The 22,714-nt window shown below is 38.2% G+C and overlaps 1 protein-coding gene across 1 annotated transcript in view; it reads right to left on the minus strand.

The window, feature by feature from the left end:
• The window catches only part of LOC121943375 (calsyntenin-2-like), a 303,089-nt gene that overhangs the window by 20,057 nt on the left and 260,318 nt on the right, over positions 1 to 22,714 (minus strand). Inside the window, exon 12 of the mRNA XM_088078593.1 lies at positions 22,365 to 22,576. Coding sequence (XP_087934719.1) covers positions 22,365 to 22,576 — 212 coding nt within the window. The remainder of the gene's footprint in view (positions 1 to 22,364; positions 22,577 to 22,714) is intronic.

The following is a 22,714-nucleotide window of genomic DNA, read 5'->3' on the forward strand; positions in this document are numbered from 1 at the left end:
GTCTAGAATGGAAGGGAGTGATGAAGCTGGTTGGGATGGGTCATTTTTTGACATTTTTGCCTTACTATAGCCTTGCTTTTTCGGTCATTTTTTCAACATGCCAAAATCTGCATTTTGGGGCTGTTTTTGCAACATTCTTTACTAAGGCGTGTCTCGGCAGGCTCTTTAATGCGGTTTCCAACTGTTTTTAGCTGTTTTTGGGACGGGTCATTTTTTGACATTTTTGCCTTACTATAGCCTTTCTTTTTCAGTCACTTTTTCAACATGCTAAAATCTGCATTTTGGGGCTGTTTTTGCAACATTGTTTGGTATTGCGTGTCTCAGCACGTTCTTTAATGCAGGTTCCAGCTGTTTTTAGCTGTTTTTGGAACGGGTCATTTTTTGACATTTTTGCCTTACTATAGCCTTGCTTTTTCAGTCACTTTTTCAACATGCTAAAATCTGCATTTTGGGGCTGTTTTTGCAACATTGTTTGGTATTGCGTGTCTCAGCACGTTCTTTAATGCAGGTTCCAGCTGTTTTTAGCTGTTTTTGGAACGGGTCATTTTTTGACATTTTTGCCTTACTATAGCCTTGCTTTTTCGGTCATTTTTTCAATATGCCAAAATCTATCTCTTTGGACTGTTTTTGCAACATTCTTTACTATGGCGTGTCTCTGCACGCTTTTTAATGCGGATTTCAACTGTTTTTAGCTGTTTTTGGGACGGGTCATTTTTTAACAGTTTTGCCTTACTATAGCCTTGCTTTTTCGGTCACTTTTTCAACATGCCAAAATCTGCATTTTTGGGCTGTTTTTGCAACATTCTTTACAATGGCGTGTCTCGGCGGGGTCTTTAATGCAGTTTCCAACTGTTTTTGGCTGTTTTCGGGACGGGTCATTTTTTGACATTTTTGCCTTACTATAGCCTTGCTTTTTTGGTCATTTTTTCAACATGCCAAAATCTGCATTTTTGGGCTACTTTTGCAACATTCTTTACTATGGCGTGTCTCGGCACGTTCTTTAATGCGGTTTCCAACTGTTTTTGCCTGTTTTTGGGACGGGTCTTTTTTTGACATTTTTGCCTTACTATAGCCTTGCTTTTTCGGTCATTTTTTCAACATGCCAAAATCTATCTCTTTGGACTGTTTTTGCAACATTCTTTACTATGGCGTGTCTCTGCACGCTTTTTAATGCGGATTTCAACTGTTTTTAGCTGTTTTTGGGACGGGTCATTTTTTAACAGTTTTGCCTTACTATAGCCTTGCTTTTTCGGTCACTTTTTCAACATGCCAAAATCTGCATTTTTGGGCTGTTTTTGCAACATTCTTTACAATGGCATGTCTCGGCAGGCTCTTTAATGCAGTTTCCAACTGTTTTTGGCTGTTTTCGGACGGGTCATTTTTGACATTTTGCCTTACTATAGCCTTTCTTTTTCAGTCACTTTTTCAACATGCTAAAATCTGCATTTTGGGGCTGTTTTTGCAACATTGTTTGGTATTGCGTGTCTCAGCACGTTCTTTAATGCAGGTTCCAGCTGTTTTTAGCTGTTTTTGGAACGGGTCATTTTTTGACATTTTTGCCTTACTATAGCCTTGCTTTTTCGGTCATTTTTTCAATATGCCAAAATCTATCTCTTTGGACTGTTTTTGCAACATTCTTTACTATGGCGTGTCTCTGCACGCTTTTTAATGCGGATTTCAACTGTTTTTAGCTGTTTTTGGGACGGGTCATTTTTTAACAGTTTTGCCTTACTATAGCCTTGCTTTTTCGGTCACTTTTTCAACATGCCAAAATCTGCATTTTTGGGCTGTTTTTGCAACATTCTTTACTATGGCGTGTCTCTGCACGCTTTTTAATGCAGTTTCCAACTGTTTTTGGCTGTTTTCGGGACGGGTCATTTTTTGACATTTTTGCCTTACTATAGCCTTGCTTTTTTGGTCATTTTTTCAACATGCCAAAATCTGCATTTTTGGGCTACTTTTGCAACATTCTTTACTATGGCGTGTCTCGCACGTTCTTTAATCTGATTTCAACTGTTTTTGCCTGTTTTTGGGACGGGTCTTTTTTTGACATTTTTGCCTTACTATAGCCTTGCTTTTTCGGTCATTTTTTCAACATGCCAAAATCTATCTCTTTGGACTGTTTTTGCAACATTCTTTACTATGGCGTGTCTCTGCACGCTTTTTAATGCGGATTTCAACTGTTTTTAGCTGTTTTTGGGACGGGTCATTTTTTAACAGTTTTGCCTTACTATAGCCTTGCTTTTTCGGTCACTTTTTCAACATGCCAAAATCTGCATTTTTGGGCTGTTTTTGCAACATTCTTTACAATGGCATGTCTCGGCAGGCTCTTTAATGCAGTTTCCAACTGTTTTTGGCTGTTTTCGGGACGGGTCATTTTTTGACATTTTTGCCTTACTATAGCCTTTCTTTTTCAGTCACTTTTTCAACATGCTAAAATCTGCATTTTGGGGCTGTTTTTGCAACATTGTTTGGTATTGCGTGTCTCAGCACGTTCTTTAATGCAGGTTCCAGCTGTTTTTAGCTGTTTTTGGAACGGGTCATTTTTTGACATTTTTGCCTTACTATAGCCTTGCTTTTTCGGTCATTTTTTCAATATGCCAAAATCTATCTCTTTGGACTGTTTTTGCAACATTCTTTACTATGGCGTGTCTCTGCACGCTTTTTAATGCGGATTTCAACTGATTTTAGCTGTTTTTGGGACGGGTCATTTTTTAACAGTTTTGCCATACTATAGCCTTGCTTTTTCGGTCACTTTTTCAACATGCCAAAATCTGCATTTTTGGGCTGTTTTTGCAACATTCTTTACAATGGCGTGTCTCGGCGGGGTCTTTAATGCAGTTTCCAACTGTTTTTGGCTGTTTTCGGGACGGGTCATTTTTTGACATTTTTGCCTTACTATAGCCTTGCTTTTTTGGTCATTTTTTCAACATGCCAAAATCTGCATTTTTGGGCTACTTTTGCAACATTCTTTACTATGGCGTGTCTCGGCACGTTCTTTAATGCGGTTTCCAACTGTTTTTGCCTGTTTTTGGGACGGGTCTTTTTTTGACATTTTTGCCTTACTATAGCCTTGCTTTTTCGGTCATTTTTTCAACATGCCAAAATCTATCTCTTTGGACTGTTTTTGCAACATTCTTTACTATGGCGTGTCTCGGCACGTTCTTTAATGCGGTTTCCAACTGTTTTTGCCTGTTTTTGGGACGGGTCTTTTTTTGACATTTTTGCCTTACTATAGCCTTGCTTTTTCGGTCATTTTTTCAACATGCCAAAATCTATCTCTTTGGACTGTTTTTGCAACATTCTTTACTATGGCGTGTCTCGGCAGGCTCTTTTAAGCAGTTTCCAATTGTTTTTAGCTGTTTTTGGGACGGGTCATTTTTTGACATTTTTGCCTTACTATAGCCTTGCTTTTTCGGTCATTTTTTCAACATGCCAAAATCTGCATTTCTGGGCCATTTTTGCAACATTCTTTACTATGTCGTGTCTCGGCAGGCTCTTTAAAGCAGTTTCCAACTGTTTTTGGCTGTTTTTGGGACGGGTCTTTTTTTGACATTTTTGCCTTACTATAGCCTTGCTTTTTCGGTCCTTTTTTCAACATGCCAAAATCTGCATTTCTGGGCAATTTTTGCAACATTCTTTACTATGTCGTGTCTCGGCAGGCTCTTTAAAGCAGTTTCCAACTGTTTTTGCCTGTTTTTGGGACGGGTCATTTTTTGACATTTTTGCCTTACTATAGCCTTGCTTTTTTGGTCATTTTTTCAACATGCCAAAATCTGCATTTTTGGGCTGTTTTTGCAACATTCTTTGCTATGGCGTGTCTCGGCACGCTTTTTAATGCAGGTTTCAACTGTTTTTAGCTGTTTTTGGGACGGGTCATTTTTTGACATTTTTGCCTTACTATAGCCTTGCTTTTTCGGTCATTTTTTCAACATGCCAAAATCTGCATTTTTGGGCTGTTTTTGCAACAGTCTTTACTATGGTGTATGGCGTGTTGATAGTTTTTTTGACATGCTCATTCATGGTGTTTTGTGGGATTTTTTCAACATTCATTGCTATAGCATGTCTCGCCATGCTATTTTATGCTGTTTTCAGCTGTATGTTGGACATGTCAAAATTTGACCTTTTTTGCAACTGTTTTTCAAAATCACCAAACACCAAAATATAGCATGGTGAAAAATGTCACACTTTGACATTTTTCACCATTCATTTAGTAAGGCATTTTTGTTTTTTGAGGGTTTTTTTTTGTCCTGCTATATCATGATATCTTGGGCTGTTTTTGCAACATTCTACGCATTTGTGTCTGGTCACACTACAATATGTTGTTTTTACTTATTGTTTTGACATGTAAAATTTTACATTTTTCAGCATATAGTTTGGCCATTTTGTTGACTTGCTAAATTATGACGACAAATTTTGACATGTCAAGACTGAAAATGACATATAGCTTGAAGACACACGTCGTAATATACAATGTTGAAATAAAGGCCAAAAAGTTTTAATTTGGCATGTCAAAAAAATGGATGTAAACGTCAACTATATGTTGGGAGACCAGCCGAGAATGCAAACTCGCACCCAACCAGGCTGCTGCAGGGAGATGAACTCCTTCATGAAAATGCAAGGGGGCACACCCTGGTTCATGAATATGTTCAACATGTTTATGAATCATCATCATCATCACCAGCAGCAGCAGCAGCAGCCGTTTGAACAACTGTTGATCGGAAACCACATGTGGAGGGGTGGAAATTCCCCAGCTGCAGGAGGAGGAAGCTTCTACCCAAACAATTCACATCTGGGCCAGTGAATGAGAAGAGACTAAAAGTGGACATAGTGGAGAGAGTGATGGCGCAACGGACCTCCAGATAAAAAAGAACAACAGATCACTGTGGGCTTTTTTTGCTCTTGACACTTTTGATCCATTATATGTGTGCTGTTTTCCTTATGTCGTAGACTCTGTGTTAGACGGATTATGTGGCTACTTTCACAGGGAATGAGGAATTTGTTTTGATTATGCTTTTGATATTTTTATGCTTCAATAAAGCCTGCCTGGAGCAGTTTTAACCTTTTTCTAATAACCCTGGGTGATTGCCTTTTTATTAATCTGAGAAACTGGTGAGTGGCTAAAAAAGACAAAACAACACAAAGAAGAAACAGGTTGTTGGACAACAGCTTGCTGGTTGTCTTCAGCACGCCACGAGTAACCAAAACCTGACAAAGAACCAAGAGCTATATTATTAGAGCTCATTTTTTCAACATGCCATATCAAGGGTTTTTGGCTGTTTTTGCAACATTTATTACTATGACGTGTCTCTGCATGCTCTTTCATGTGATTTCCAAATGTTTTTAGCTGTTTTTGGGAAAGGTAATTTTTTGACATTTTTGCCTTACTATAGCCTTGCTTTTTCGGTCATTTTTTCAACATGCCAAAATCTGCATTTTGGGCTGTTTTTGCAATATTCTTTGCTATGGCGTGTCTCGGCACGCTTTTTAATGCAGGTTTCAACTGTTTTTAGCTGTTTTTGGGACGGGTCTTTTTTTGACATTTTTGCCTTACTATAGCCTTGCTTTTTTGGTCATTTTTTCAACATGCCAAAATCTCCATTTCTGGGCCGTTTTTGCAACATTCTTTACTATGGCGTGTCTCAGCAGGCTCTTTTAAGCAGTTTCCAATTGTTTTTAGCTGTTTTTGGGATGGGTCATTTTTTGACATTTTTGCCTTACTATAGCCTTGCTTTTTCAGTCACTTTTTCAACATGCTAAAATCTGCATTTTGGGGCTGTTTTTGCAACATTGTTTGGTATTGCGTGTCTCAGCACGTTCTTTAATGCAGGTTCCAGCTGTTTTTAGCTGTTTTTGGAACGGGTCATTTTTTGACATTTTTGCCTTACTATAGCCTTGCTTTTTCGGTCATTTTTTCAACATGCCAAAATCTGCATTTTTGGGATGTTTTTGCAATATTCTTTACGATGGCGTGTCTCGGCAGGCTCATAAAAGTAGTTTCCAATTGTTTTTAGCTGTTTTTGGGACGGGTCATTTTTTGACATTTTTGCCTTACTATAGCCTTGCTTTTTCGGTCATTTTTTCAACATGCCAAAAACTGCATTTTGGGGCTGTTTTTGAAACATTCTTTACTATGGCGTGTCTCGGCACGCTTTTTAATGCAGGTTTCAACTGTTTTTAGCTGTTTTTGGGACGGGTCATTTTTTGACATTTTTGCCTTACTATAGCCTTGCTTTTTCGGTCATTTTTTCAACATGCCAAAATCTGCATTTTTGGGCTGTTTTTGCAATATTCTTTGCTATGGCGTGTCTCGGCACGCTTTTTAATGCAGGTTTCAACTGTTTTTAGCTGTTTTTGGGACGGGTCTTTTTTTGACATTTTTGCCTTACTATAGCCTTGCTTTTTTGGTCATTTTTTCAACATGCCAAAATCTGCATTTTGGGGCTGTTTTTGCAGCATTCTTTGCTATGGCGTGTCTCGGCACGCTTTTTAATGCAGGTTTCAACTGTTTTTAGCTGTTTTTGGGATGGGTCATTTTTTGACATTTTTGCCTTACTATAGCCTTGCTTTTTCGGTCATTTTTTCAACATGCCAAAATCTGCATTTTGGGGCTGTTTTTGCAGCATTCTTTGCTATGGCGTGTCTCGGCACGCTTTTTAATGCAGGTTTCAACTGTTTTTAGCTGTTTTTGGGATGGGTCATTTTTTGACATTTTTGCCTTACTATAGCCTTGCTTTTTCAGTCACTTTTTCAACATGCTAAAATCTGCATTTTGGGGCTGTTTTTGCAACATTGTTTGGTATTGCGTGTCTCAGCACGTTCTTTAATGCAGGTTCCAGCTGTTTTTAGCTGTTTTTGGAACGGGTCATTTTTTGACATTTTTGCCTTACTATAGCCTTGCTTTTTCGGTCATTTTTTCAACATGCCAAAATCTGCATTTTTGGGATGTTTTTGCAATATTCTTTACGATGGCGTGTCTCGGCAGGCTCATAAAAGTAGTTTCCAATTGTTTTTAGCTGTTTTTGGACGGGTCATTTTTGACATTTTGCCTTACTATAGCCTTGCTTTTTCGGTCATTTTTTCAACATGCCAAAATCTGCATTTTGGGGCTGTTTTTGAAACATTCTTTACTATGGCGTGTCTCGGCACGCTTTTTAATGCAGGTTTCAACTGTTTTTAGCTGTTTTTGGGACGGGTCTTTTTTTGACATTTTTGCCTTACTATAGCCTTGCTTTTTCGGTCATTTTTTCAACATGCCAAAATCTGCATTTTTGGGCTGTTTTTGCAATATTCTTTGCTATGGCGTGTCTCGGCACGCTTTTTAATGCAGGTTTCAACTGTTTTTAGCTGTTTTTGGGACGGGTCTTTTTTTGACATTTTTGCCTTACTATAGCCTTGCTTTTTCGGTCATTTTTTCAACATGCCAAAATCTGCATTTTGGGGCTGTTTTTGCAGCATTCTTTGCTATGGCGTGTCTCGGCACGCTTTTTAATGCAGGTTTCAACTGTTTTTAGCTGTTTTTGGGATGGGTCATTTTTTGACATTTTTGCCTTACTATAGCCTTGCTTTTTCGGTCATTTTTTCAACATGCCAAAATCTGCATTTTGGGGCTGTTTTTGCAGCATTCTTTGCTATGGCGTGTCTCGGCACGCTTTTTAATGCAGGTTTCAACTGTTTTTAGCTGTTTTTGGGACGGGTCATTTTTTGACATTTTTGCCTTACTATAGCCTTGCTTTTTCGGTCATTTTTTCAACATGCCAAAATCTGCATTTTTGGGCTGTTTTTGCAACATTCTTTGCTATGGCGTGTCTCGGCAGGCTCTTTAAAGCAGTTTCCAACTGTTTTTGGCTGTTTTTGGGACGGGTCTTTTTTTGACATTTTTGCCTTACTATAGCCTTGCTTTTTTGGTCATTTTTTCAACATGCCAAAATCTGCATTTTTGGGCTACTTTTGTAACATTCTTTACTATGGCGTGTCTCGGCACGTTCTTTAATGCGGTTTGCAACTGTTTTTAGCTGTTTTTGGGAAGGGTCATTTTTTGACATTTTTGCCTTACTATAGCCTTGCTTTTTCGGTCATTTTTTCAACATGCCAAAATCTGCATTTTTGGGATGTTTTTGCAATATTCTTTACGATGGCGTGTCTCGGCAGGCTCTTAAAAGCAGTTTCCAATTGTTTTTAGCTGTTTTTGGGATGGGTCATTTTTTGACATTTTTGCCTTACTATAGCCTTGCTTTTTTGGTCATTTTTTCAACATGCCAAAATCTGCATTTTTGGGCTACTTTTGCAACATTCTTTATTATGGCGTGTCTCGGCACATTCTTTAATGCGGTTTCCAACTGTTTTTAGCTGTTTTTGGGACGGGTCTTTTTTTGACATTTTTGCCTTACTATAGCCTTGCTTTTTCGGTCATTTTTTCAACATGCCAAAATCTGCATTTTTGGGCTGTTTTTGCAATATTCTTTGCTATGGCGTGTCTCGGCACGCTTTTTAATGCAGGTTTCAACTGTTTTTAGCTGTTTTTGGGACGGGTCTTTTTTTGACATTTTTGCCTTACTATAGCCTTGCTTTTTCGGTCATTTTTTCAACATGCCAAAATCTGCATTTTGGGGCTGTTTTTGCAGCATTCTTTGCTATGGCGTGTCTCGGCACGCTTTTTAATGCAGGTTTCAACTGTTTTTAGCTGTTTTTGGGATGGGTCATTTTTTGACATTTTTGCCTTACTATAGCCTTGCTTTTTCCGTCATTTTTTCAACATGCCAAAATCTGCATTTTTGGGCTACTTTTGCAACACTCTTTATTATGGCGTGTCTCGGCACATTCTTTCATGCGGTTTCCAACTGTTTTTAGCTGTTTTTGGGACGGGTCTTTTTTTGACATTTTTGCCTTACTATAGCCTTGCTTTTTCGGTCATTTTTTCAACATGCCAAAATCTGCATTTTTGGGCTGTTTTTGCAATATTCTTTGCTATGGCATGTCTCGGCACGCTTTTTAATGCAGGTTTCAACTGTTTTTAGCTGTTTTTGGGACGGGTCTTTTTTTGACATTTTTGCCTTACTATAGCCTTGCTTTTTCGGTCATTTTTTCAACATGCCAAAATCTGCATTTTGGGGCTGTTTTTGCAGCATTCTTTGCTATGGCGTGTCTCGGCACGCTTTTTAATGCAGGTTTCAACTGTTTTTAGCTGTTTTTGGGACGGGTCATTTTTTGACATTTTTGCCTTACTATAGCCTTGCTTTTTCGGTCATTTTTTCAACATGCCAAAATCGGCATTTTTGGGCTGTTTTTGCAACATTCTTTGCTATGGCATGTCTCGGCAGGCTCTTTAAAGCAGTTTCCAACTGTTTTTGGCTGTTTTTGGGACGGGTCTTTTTTTGACATTTTTGCCTTACTATAGCCTTGCTTTTTTGGTCATTTTTTCAACATGCCAAAATCTGCATTTTTGGGCTACTTTTGTAACATTCTTTACTATGGCGTGTCTCGGCACGTTCTTTAATGCGGTTTGCAACTGTTTTTAGCTGTTTTTGGGACGGGTCTTTTTTTGACATTTTTGCCTTACTATAGCCTTGCTTTTTCGGTCCTTTTTTTCAACATGCCAAAATCTGCATTTTTGGGATGTTTTTGCAATATTCTTTACGATGGCGTGTCTCGGCAGGCTCTTAAAAGCAGTTTCCAATTGTTTTTAGCTGTTTTTGGGATGGGTCATTTTTTGACATTTTTGCCTTACTATAGCCTTGCTTTTTCGGTCATTTTTTCAACATGCCAAAATCTGCATTTTTGGGCTGTTTTTGCAATATTCTTTGCTATGGCGTGTCTCGGCAGGCTCTTTAAAGCAGTTTCCAACTGTTTTTGGCTGTTTTTGGGACGGGTCTTTTTTTGACATTTTTGCCTTACTATAGCCTTGCTTTTTTGGTCATTTTTTCAACATGCCAAAATCTCCATTTCTGGGCCGTTTTTGCAACATTCTTTACTATGGCGTGTCTCAGCAGGCTCTTTTAAGCAGTTTCCAATTGTTTTTAGCTGTTTTTGGGATGGGTCATTTTTTGACATTTTTGCCTTACTATAGCCTTGCTTTTTTGGTCATTTTTTCAACATGCCAAAATCTGCATTTTTGGGCTACTTTTGTAACATTCTTTACTATGGCGTGTCTCGGCACGTTCTTTAATGCAGTTTCCAACTGTTTTTGGCTGTTTTTGGGACGGGTCATTTTTTGACATTTTTGCCTTACTATAGCCTTGCTTTTTCGGTCATTTTTTCAACATGCCAAAATCTGCATTTTTGGGATGTTTTTGCAATATTCTTTACGATGGCATGTCTCGGCAGGCTCTTAAAAGCAGTTTCCAATTGTTTTTAGCTGTTTTTGGGATGGGTCATTTTTTGACATTTTTGCCTTACTATAGCCTTGCTTTTTCGGTCATTTTTTCAACATGCCAAAATCTGCATTTTTGGGCTACTTTTGTAACATTCTTTACTATGGCGTGTCTCGGCACGTTCTTTAATGCGGTTTGCAACTGTTTTTGGCTGTTTTTGGGACGGGTCATTTTTTGACATTTTTGCCTTACTATAGCCTTGCTTTTTCGGTCATTTTTTCAACATGCCAAAATCTGCATTTTGGGGCTGTCTTTGTAACATTCTTTGCTATGGCGTGTCTCGGCACGCTTTTTAATGCAGGTTTCAACTGTATTTAGCTGTTTTTGGGACGGGTCATTTTTTGACATTTTTGCCTTACTATAGCCTTGCTTTTTCGGTCATTTTTTCAACATGCCAAAATCTGCATTTTGGGGCTGTTTTTGCAACATTCTTTGCTATGGCGTGTCTCGGCACGTTCTTTAATGCGGTTTCCAACTGTTTTTGCCTGTTTTTAGGACGGGTCTTTTTTTGACATTTTTGCCTTACTATAGCCTTGCTTTTTCGGTCATTTTTTCAACATGCCAAAATCTGCATTTTGGGGCTGTTTTTGAAACATTCTTTACTATGGCGTGTCTCGGCAGGCTCTTTTAAGCAGGTTCCAATTGTTTTTAGCTGTTTTTGGGACGGGTCATTTTTTGACATTTTTGCCTTACTATAGCCTTGCTTTTTCGGTCATTTTTTCAACATGCCAAAATCTGCATTTTTGGGCTACTTTTGTAACATTCTTTACTATGGCGTGTCTCGGCATGTTCTTTAAAGCAGTTTCCAACTGTTTTTGGCTGTTTTTGGGACGGGTCTTTTTTTGACATTTTTGCCTTACTATAGCCTTGCTTTTTTGGTCATTTTTTCAACATGCCAAAATCTCCATTTCTGGGCCGTTTTTGCAACATTCTTTACTATGGCGTGTCTCAGCAGGCTCTTTTAAGCAGTTTCCAATTGTTTTTAGCTGTTTTTGGGATGGGTCATTTTTTGACATTTTTGCCTTACTATAGCCTTGCTTCTTTGGTCATTTTTTCAACATGCCAAAATCTGCATTTTTGGGCTACTTTTGTAACATTCTTTACTATGGCGTGTCTCAGCACATTCTTTAATGCGGTTTCCAACTGTTTTTGGCTGTTTTTGGGACGGGTCATTTTTTGACATTTTTGCCTTACTATAGCCTTGCTTTTTCGGTCATTTTTTCAACATGCCAAAATCTCCATTTCTGGGCCGTTTTTGCAACATTCTTTACTATGGCGTGTCTCGGCAGGCTCTTTAAAGCAGTTTCCAACTGTTTTTGCCTGTTTTTGGGACGGGTCTTTTTTGACATTTTTGCCTTACTATAGCCTTGCTTTTTCAGTCATTTTTTCAACATGCCAAAATCTGCATTTTTGGGCTACTTTTGCAATATTCTTTACTATGGCGTGTCTCGGCAGGCTCTTAAAAGCAGTTTCCAACTGTTTTTAGCTGTTTTTGGGACGGGTCTTTTTTTTGACATTTTTGCCTTACTATAGCCTTGCTTTTTCGGTCATTTTTTCAACATGCCAAAATCTCCATTTCTGGGCCGTTTTTGCAACATTCTTTACTATGGCGTGTCTCGGCAGGCTCTTTAAAGCAGTTTCCAACTGTTTTTGGCTGTTTTTGGGACGGGTCATTTTTTGACATTTTTGCCTTACTATAGCCTTGCTTTTTCGGCCATTTTTTCAACATGCCAAAATCTGCATTTTTGGGCTGTTTTTGCAATATTCTTTGCTATGGCGTGTCTCGGCACGCTTTTTAATGCAGGTTTCAACTGTTTTTAGCTGTTTTTGGGACGGGTCTTTTTTTGACATTTTTGCCTTACTATAGCCTTGCTTTTTCTGTCATTTTTTCAACATGCCAAAATCTGCATTTTGGAGCTGTTTTTGAAACATTCTTTACTATGGCGTGTCTTGGCAGGCTCTTTTAAGCAGGTTTCAACTGTTTTTAGCTGTTTTTGGGACGGGTCATTTTTTGACATTTTTGCCTTACTATAGCCTTGCTTTTTTGGTCATTTTTTCAACATGCCAAAATCTGCATTTTTGGGCTACTTTTGCAATATTCTTTACTATGGCGTGTCTCGGCAGGCTCTTAAAAGCAGTTTCCAACTGTTTTTGGCTGTTTTTGGGACGGGTCATTTTTTGACATTTTTGCCTTACTATAGCCTTGCTTTTTCGGTCATTTTTTCAACATGCCAAAATCTGCATTTTTGGGCTACTTTTGCAATATTCTTTACTATGGCGTGTCTCGGCAGGCTCTGAAAAGCAGTTTCCAACTGTTTTTAGCTGTTTTTGGGACGGGTCTTTTTTTTGACATTTTTGCCTTACTATAGCCTTGCTTTTTTGGTCATTTTTTCAACATGCCAAAATCTGCATTTTTGGGCTACTTTTGTAACATTCTTTACTATGGCGTGTCTCGGCACGTTCTTTAATGCAGTTTCCAACTGTTTTTGGCTGTTTTTGGGACGGGTCATTTTTTGACATTTTTGCCTTACTATAGCCTTGCTTTTTCGGTCATTTTTTCAACATGCCAAAATCTGCATTTTTGGGATGTTTTTGCAATATTCTTTACGATGGCATGTCTCGGCAGGCTCTTAAAAGCAGTTTCCAATTGTTTTTAGCTGTTTTTGGGATGGGTCATTTTTTGACATTTTTGCCTTACTATAGCCTTGCTTTTTCGGTCATTTTTTCAACATGCCAAAATCTGCATTTTTGGGCTACTTTTGTAACATTCTTTACTATGGCGTGTCTCGGCACGTTCTTTAATGCGGTTTGCAACTGTTTTTGGCTGTTTTTGGGACGGGTCATTTTTTGACATTTTTGCCTTACTATAGCCTTGCTTTTTCGGTCATTTTTTCAACATGCCAAAATCTGCATTTTGGGGCTGTCTTTGTAACATTCTTTGCTATGGCGTGTCTCGGCACGCTTTTTAATGCAGGTTTCAACTGTATTTAGCTGTTTTTGGGACGGGTCATTTTTTGACATTTTTGCCTTACTATAGCCTTGCTTTTTCGGTCATTTTTTCAACATGCCAAAATCTGCATTTTGGGGCTGTTTTTGCAACATTCTTTACTATGGCGTGTCTCGGCACGTTCTTTAATGCGGTTTCCAACTGTTTTTGCCTGTTTTTAGGACGGGTCTTTTTTTGACATTTTTGCCTTACTATAGCCTTGCTTTTTCGGTCATTTTTTCAACATGCCAAAATCTGCATTTTGGGGCTGTTTTTGAAACATTCTTTACTATGGCGTGTCTCGGCAGGCTCTTTTAAGCAGGTTCCAATTGTTTTTAGCTGTTTTTGGGACGGGTCATTTTTTGACAGTTTTGCCTTGCTATAGCCTTGCTTTTTCGGTCATTTTTTCAACATGCCAAAATCTGCATTTTTGGGATGTTTTTGCAATATTCTTTACGATGGCATGTCTCGGCAGGCTCTTAAAAGCAGTTTCCAATTGTTTTTAGCTGTTTTTGGGACGGGTCTTTTTTTGACATTTTTGCCTTACTATAGCCTTGCTTTTTCGGTCATTTTTTCAACATGCCAAAATCTGCATTTTTGGGCTACTTTTGTAACATTCTTTACTATGGCGTGTCTCGGCACGTTCTTTAATGCGGTTTGCAACTGTTTTTGGCTGTTTTTGGGACGGGTCATTTTTGACATTTTGCCTTACTATAGCCTTGCTTTTTCGGTCATTTTTTCAACATGCCAAAATCTGCATTTTGGGGCTGTCTTTGTAACATTCTTTGCTATGGCGTGTCTCGGCACGCTTTTTAATGCAGGTTTCAACTGTATTTAGCTGTTTTTGGGACGGGTCATTTTTTGACATTTTTGCCTTACTATAGCCTTGCTTTTTCGGTCATTTTTTCAACATGCCAAAATCTGCATTTTGGGGCTGTTTTTGCAACATTTTTTACTATGGCGTGTCTCGGCACGTTCTTTAATGCGGTTTCCAACTGTTTTTGCCTGTTTTTAGGACGGGTCTTTTTTTGACATTTTTGCCTTACTATAGCCTTGCTTTTTCGGTCATTTTTTCAACATGCCAAAATCTGCATTTTGGGGCTGTTTTTGAAACATTCTTTACTATGGCGTGTCTCGGCAGGCTCTTTTAAGCAGGTTCCAATTGTTTTTAGCTGTTTTTGGGACGGGTCATTTTTTGACATTTTTGCCTTGCTATAGCCTTGCTTTTTCGGTCATTTTTTCAACATGCCAAAATCTGCATTTTTGGGCTACTTTTGTAACATTCTTTACTATGGCGTGTCTCGGCATGTTCTTTAAAGCAGTTTCCAACTGTTTTTGGCTGTTTTTGGGACGGGTCTTTTTTTGACATTTTTGCCTTACTATAGCCTTGCTTCTTTGGTCATTTTTTCAACATGCCAAAATCTGCATTTTTGGGCTACTTTTGTAACATTCTTTACTATGGCGTGTCTCAGCACATTCTTTAATGCGGTTTCCAACTGTTTTTGGCTGTTTTTGGGACGGGTCATTTTTTGACATTTTTGCCTTACTATAGCCTTGCTTTTTCGGTCATTTTTTCAACATGCCAAAATCTGCATTTCTGGGCCGTTTTTGCAACATTCTTTACTATGGCGTGTCTCGGCAGGCTCTTTTAAGCAGTTTCCAATTGTTTTTAGCTGTTTTTGGGATGGGTCATTTTTTGACATTTTTGCCTTACTATAGCCTTGCTTTTTCGGTCATTTTTTCAACATGCCAAAATCTGCATTTTTGGGCTGTTTTTGCAACAGTCTTTGCTATGGCGTGTCTCGGCACGCTTTTTAATGCAGGTTTCAACTGTTTTTAGCTGTTTTTGGGACGGGTCATTTTTTGACATTTTTGCCTTACTATAGCCTTGCTTTTTCGGTCATTTTTTCAACATGCCAAAATCTGCATTTTGGGGCTGTTTTTGAAACATTCTTTACTATGGCGTGTCTCGGCACATTCTTTAATGCGGTTTGCAACTGTTTTTAGCTGTTTTTGGGATGGGTCTTTTTTTGACATTTTTGCCTTACTATAGCCTTGCTTTTTCGGTCATTTTTTCAACATGCCAAAATCTGCATTTTGGGGCTGTTTTTGCAACATTCTTTACTATGGCGTGTCTCGGCAGGCTCTTAAAAGCAGTTTCCAACTGTTTTTAGCTGTTTTTGGGACGGGTCTTTTTTTGACATTTTTGCCTTACTATAGCCTTGCTTTTTCGGTCATTTTTTCAACATGCCAAAATGTGCAATTTTGGGCTGTTTTTGCAACATTCTTTACTATGGCGTGTCTCGGCAGGCTCTTTAAAGCAGTTTCCAACTGTTTTTGCCTGTTTTTGGGACGGGTCTTTTTTTGACATTTTTGCCTTACTATAGCCTTGCTTTTTCTGTCATTTTTTCAACATGCCAAAATCTGCATTTTGGAGCTGTTTTTGAAACATTCTTTACTATGGCGTGTCTTGGCAGGCTCTTTTAAGCAGGTTTCAACTGTTTTTAGCTGTTTTTGGGACGGGTCATTTTTTGACATTTTTGCCTTACTATAGCCTTGCTTTTTTGGTCATTTTTTCAACATGCCAAAATCTGCATTTTTGGGCTACTTTTGCAATATTCTTTACTATGGCGTGTCTCGGCAGGCTCTTAAAAGCAGTTTCCAACTGTTTTTGGCTGTTTTTGGGACGGGTCATTTTTTGACATTTTTGCCTTACTATAGCCTTGCTTTTTCGGTCATTTTTTCAACATGCCAAAATCTGCATTTTTGGGCTACTTTTGCAATATTCTTTACTATGGCGTGTCTCGGCAGGCTCTTAAAAGCACTTTCCAACTGTTTTTAGCTGTTTTTGGGACGGGTCTTTTTTTTGACATTTTTGCCTTACTATAGCCTTGCTTTTTCGGCCATTTTTTCAACATGCCAAAATCTGCATTTTGGGGCTGTTTTTGCAACATTCTTTACTATGGCATGTCTCAGCACGTTCTTTGATGCGGTTTCCAACTGTTTTTAGCTGTTTTTGGGACGGGTCTTTTTTTGACATTTTTGCCTTACTATAGCCTTGCTTTTTCAGTCATTTTTTCAACATGCCAAAATCTGCATTTTTGGGCTACTTTTGCAATATTCTTTACTATGGCGTGTCTCGGCAGGCTCTTAAAAGCAGTTTCCAACTGTTTTTAGCTGTTTTTGGGACGGGTCTTTTTTTTGACATTTTTGCCTTACTATAGCCTTGCTTTTTTGGTCATTTTTTCAACATGCCAAAATCTCCATTTCTGGGCCGTTTTTGCAACAGTCTTTACTATGGCGTGTCTCAGCAGGCTCTTTTAAGCAGTTTCCAATTGTTTTTAGCTGTTTTTGGGATGGGACATTTTTTGACATTTTTGCCTTACTATAGCCTTGCTTTTTCGGTCATTTTTTCAACATGCCAAAATCTGCATTTTGGGGCTGTTTTTGAAACATTCTTTACTATGGCGTGTCTCGGCACATTCTTTAATGCGGTTTGCAACTGTTTTTAGCTGTTTTTGGGACGGGTCTTTTTTTGACATTTTTGCCTTACTATAGCCTTGCTTTTTCAGTCATTTTTTCAACATGCCAAAATGTGCAATTTTGGGCTGTTTTTGCAACATTCTTTACTATGGCGTGTCTCGGCAGGCTCTTTAAAGCAGTTTCCAACTGTTTTTGCCTGTTTTTGGGACGGGTCTTTTTTTGACATTTTTGCCTTACTATAGCCTTGCTTTTTCTGTCATTTTTTCAACATGCCAAAATCTGCATTTTGGAGCTGTTTTTGAAACATTCTTTACTATGGCGTGTCTTGGCAGGCTCTTTTAAGCAGGTTTCAACTGTTTTTAGCTGTTTTTGGGACGGGTCATTTTTTGACATTTTTGCCTTACTATAGCCTTGCTTTTTTGGTCATTTTTTCAACATGCCAAAATCTGCATTTTTGGGCTACTTTTGCAATATTCTTTACTATGGCGTGTCTCGGCAGGCTCTTAAAAGCAGTTTCCAACTGTTTTTGGCTGTTTTTGGGACGGGTCATTTTTTGACATTTTTGCCTTACTATAGCCTTGCTTTTTCGGTCATTTTTTCAACATGCCAAAATCTGCATTTTTGGGCTACTTTTGCAATATTCTTTACTATGGCGTGTCTCGGCAGGCTCTTAAAAGCAGTTTCCAACTGTTTTTAGCTGTTTTTGGGACGGGTCTTTTTTTTGACATTTTTGCCTTACTATAGCCTTGCTTTTTCGGCCATTTTTTCAACATGCCAAAATCTGCATTTTGGGGCTGTTTTTGCAACATTCTTTACTATGGCATGTCTCAGCACGTTCTTTGATGCGGTTTCCAACTGTTTTTAGCTGTTTTTGGGACGGGTCTTTTTTTGACATTTTTGCCTTACTATAGCCTTGCTTTTTCAGTCATTTTTTCAACATGCCAAAATCTGCATTTTTGGGCTACTTTTGCAATATTCTTTACTATGGCGTGTCTCGGCAGGCTCTTAAAAGCAGTTTCCAACTGTTTTTAGCTGTTTTTGGGACGGGTCTTTTTTTTGACATTTTTGCCTTACTATAGCCTTGCTTTTTTGGTCATTTTTTCAACATGCCAAAATCTCCATTTCTGGGCCGTTTTTGCAACAGTCTTTACTATGGCGTGTCTCAGCAGGCTCTTTTAAGCAGTTTCCAATTGTTTTTAGCTGTTTTTGGGATGGGTCATTTTTTGACATTTTTGCCTTACTATAGCCTTGCTTTTTCGGTCATTTTTTCAACATGCCAAAATCTGCATTTTGGGGCTGTTTTTGAAACATTCTTTACTATGGCGTGTCTCGGCACATTCTTTAATGCGGTTTGCAACTGTTTTTAGCTGTTTTTGGGATGGGTCTTTTTTTGACATTTTTGCCTTACTATAGCCTTGCTTTTTCGGTCATTTTTTCAACATGCCAAAATCTGCATTTTGGGGCTGTTTTTGCAACATTCTTTACTATGGCGTGTCTCGGCAGGCTCTTAAAAGCAGTTTCCAACTGTTTTTAGCTGTTTTTGGGACGGGTCTTTTTTTGACATTTTTGCCTTACTATAGCCTTGCTTTTTCGGTCATTTTTTCAACATGCCAAAATGTGCAATTTTGGGCTGTTTTTGCAACATTCTTTACTATGGCGTGTCTCGGCAGGCTCTTTAAAGCAGTTTCCAACTGTTTTTGCCTGTTTTTGGGACGGGTCTTTTTTTGACATTTTTGCCTTACTATAGCCTTGCTTTTTCGGCCATTTTTTCAACATGCCAAAATCTGCATTTTGGGGCTGTTTTTGAAACATTCTGTACTATGGCGTGTCTCGGCACATTCTTTAATGCGGTTTGCAACTGTTTTTAGCTGTTTTTGGGATGGGTCTTTTTTTGACATTTTTGCCTTACTATAGCCTTGCTTTTTCGGTCATTTTTTCAACATGCCAAAATCTGCATTTTGGGGCTGTTTTTGCAACATTCTTTACTATGGCGTGTCTCGGCAGGCTCTTAAAAGCGGTTTCCAACTGTTTTTAGCTGTTTTTGGGACGGGTCTTTTTTTGACATTTTTGCCTTACTATAGCCTTGCTTTTTCAGTCATTTTTTCAACATGCCAAAATCTGCATTTTTGGGCTACTTTTGCAATATTCTTTACTATGGCGTGTCTCGGCAGGCTCTTTTAAGCAGTTTCCAATTGTTTTTAGCTGTTTTTGGGACGGGTCATTTTTTGACATTTTTGCCTTACTATAGCCTTGCTTTTTCGGTCATTTTTTCAACATGCCAAAATGTGCAATTTTGGGCTGTTTTTGCAACATTCTTTACTATGGCGTGTCTCGGCACGTTCTTTAATGCGGCTTCCAACTGTTTTTGGCTGTTTCGAAAATTTGAGATTTTCCAGCCTACTATAGTCTAATTTTTTTGAAATGCTAAAGTATGACGTCAAATTTTGAAATTTTGGAATTTTGAAAACGACATATCATGGTTTGACAAGACACGTCACAATATACAGTACAATGACTCAACAAATGTCAAAAAAGTTTTAATTTATCTTGTCTCTGTGTTAAATGATTTATTTGGCTCCTTTGACAGAGAATGAGGGAAGTGTTATTTTTGATTCATGCTTTTTACATTTTTGTCCTTGAATAAATCCTGCCTTGAGCAGTTTTAAGCTTTTTCTACCAACCCTGGTTGATTGCCTTTTCATTCTTCTGAGAAACTGGAGAGTGGCTAAAAAAGACATACAAACCTATTATGGGCCAAAAAGCAAACTACCTGTTTGCTGCTTGGCTTCATTTTTAGCCATATTTATGACATGTCAAAAAATGGCTGAAAATCACTAATTATAGCTTGTGATGAAATGTCATAGTATAAAATGTTGAAATAAAGGCAGTTTCAGCATGACTTAGAATGTTCAAAAATCTGGCCAAAAACGCCATCCTATAGTATGTCAAAAAATGACAGATTTGGACGTGTCAAAAAAAATGACTGAAAATGACATATCGTAGTTTGAAAAGACAAGTCATAGTATACAATGTTGAAATAAAGGCCAAAAAGGTCATAATTTAGCATGTCGAAAAAATGGCCTAAAACGACACAGTATAGTATGTTGATAGAGGTCAAATTTTGACATGTCAAAGAAATGGCTGAAAATTACATATTGTAGCTCGTAGAGTAGACTGTAGAGTCATGTTATTGTATACAATGTTGAAAAAAAAACATAAAAAAATGTCCAGAAAGCCCATCCATAACGTGCTGAAAACTGACCAAAGAAGCAAGGCTATAGTATGGCAAAAAATGACAAAATATGACGTGTCCAACAACCTGCTGAAAAACATTTAATACAGCATGTAGAGTTATGTTACAGTATTCAATTTTGAAAAAAAAAAAAGAAAAGGCAGAGACCCCATAAAATAGCAAGTTGAAAAAATGACCAAAGAAGCAAGACTGTAGTATGGCAAAAAATGTCAAAATATGGCATGTCCAAAAAACAGCTGAAAACCAAATAGTATAGCATATCGAGACATGTCATGATTTAGTGTGTCGAAAAAACATCCACAAACATTATAATATAGCATGTCTGAAGAATTACCAATGATGTCAAGTGTGTCAAAGTATAGCATGTCAAAAACACAGCTGAAAACCACATAGTATAGCATGTTGAGACGCGTCATAGAATAGCATGTCAAAAAAATAGCCAAAAACATCGTAATACAGCACGTTGAAAACTGAGAACGTTATAGTATAGTATGTCAAAAAATGTGAAAGTATGACGTCCAAAAAACAGCTGGAACACACACAGTATTGCATGTCGCAATACGACATAGTATAGCATGTTGAAAAAACATCCAAAAGCATCATAATATAGCATATAGGAAAAGTGACCAAAAACATCATAGTATGGTATATTGAAAAAATATGATATGTCCAAAATAAAAACATTTGAAAACCACATAAAATAGCATGTCCAGACACATCATAGTATAGATTTTTGAAAAAACTGAAACAAACATGGTAATGTAGCATGTCTGAAAAATGACCAAAAACGTCATGGTATAGTATGTCCAAAAAACAGCTAAAAACCACATAGTATAGCAAATTGTTTTTCAAAGTGGGGATAGCAACCCGCAAACTTTGAGGGGAAAAAGGGGGAGATATAGAAAATTTTAAAAATCAACTAAAAACACTATTTGTGACAATAATTATTCAATCAGTGTTTCCCAATAATAACCAGGACTATGGCGGGGTGGCGTAGTCTAATTTGTTCGACTATAGTCTCAATGAATGGAGCTGGACTGTTAATTAGGAGTAGTATTAAAGTATGTACATGGTTGGGTTATGTATAGCACCGTAGCGGCAGAGAGGAGCAGCAGAATGTCCAGTGCGTTAAAAGTTACTTACAAAAATCTGCAAATATCTTCTCTAATCCATTGATCTGATCAGAGTGAATGTATCAACAGATCAATTATGCGCCCCACGACTGACATTCAATTACGAAGGAGATAAAAAGAACTGCATTCAGGTGCCAAAAATCGCATCAGAATTTCAGACTATAGCACAGGGTCCAAATTCACGTCAAAAACTTGTTGTATGGTATGTGGTTGAAAATCGCGTCATAAAGTCATACTTTAGTATGTGTTCCGAAATTGTGACAAAAGTCATATTATATTATGTGGTCCAAAATCCTGTCAAAAATGTCACACTATATCACAGGGTCCAAGTGTGTGTCAAAAACTCATCGTATAGTATGTGGTTCAAAATCGCCCAAAAAAGTCATACTATAGCATAGGGTCCTAAATTCACATTAAAAAACGTCATACTTTAGCATGTGGACCAAAATTGCATCAAAAAGTCATACTTAAGCATTTTAACAACCTGGTGAAAGACCAGGCAGGAGAGAATTTGGTGGTGTGAAAAGCACCACAACTTTTGTTTTGTTGAGTTCATGGTGCATGCAGATGTACCAGATAAAGAAATGCTCACTGCTGCTGATTCACAGTTTTGTGAGGCATTATGCAATGTTTAGCTTTCTCTGGAGGTCTGTTTTCATAGGGAGACAGGTGGCACTGCATGGCTATGGGACTTCATGAATGAGTGAACACATTATCAATATGAAAAACTGCTGAAATATTTAGTCAAGACAGGTTTCTACCTGCAGGGTTGTGTATGCATCTCCCATGGTGTGAGGTACACTCAGACTGCTGCCTTTTGGAGCAGGAGCTTCTCACAAGGAACATACCCTGTAAAAGTATTTTAAAATACCATTCCCTCTTGCTATAAGTTTTAAAAATTCCTCCTTTCTCTCCAGTTTTAATGCTGCAATAAAATACTGATCCCTAACTGGCTTCCCACCCCTTAATATTTGTGTCTGAAGGGTTGCAAATTTATTGAATGTTACCAAGAGCCAATGGACAAAACGTTTAAAGCTTTATGTAAAGATTATCTTTCACTGACTTTAAGCATGATGGAACCAACTTCTATCATATTGTTGCCCTTGATAGCACAGTTGCCGCCATGTAACAGTCCTTACCTGTGTGATGTGTGGTGGCGTCTGCCCTGGCGACTGTGCTGATGATGTGGAGGTCCTGGAACAGAATTGTGCCTCCCTGCGCTCTGAGGTCGGAGGCTGGCCGATTCAGTCTGTCCACTCCACTGATGGTTATCCTGGGCTCGCTGGGCTGCAAAACCATGACCACTGCATCGATGTCTGGGATAGTGATACAAGTGTCTTCACCAAAGCACCTAGAAAGGTGAAGAAGGACAGGAGCATGAGAGCTGGAAGACAAATTGAGGCGTGAAAATGTGAGGTGGCACTGTTGGCAGTGTTGTGATGTTTCTTCATACTTCATAGGGTGTCTTTAGCCATGACTCATTTAATGA

The sequence above is a fragment of the Plectropomus leopardus genome, chromosome 6 (genome assembly GCF_026936395.1).
Source record: "Plectropomus leopardus strain MGB_pleo_1.0 chromosome 6, ASM2693639v1, whole genome shotgun sequence".
Lineage (NCBI taxonomy): Eukaryota > Metazoa > Chordata > Actinopteri > Perciformes > Serranidae > Plectropomus > Plectropomus leopardus.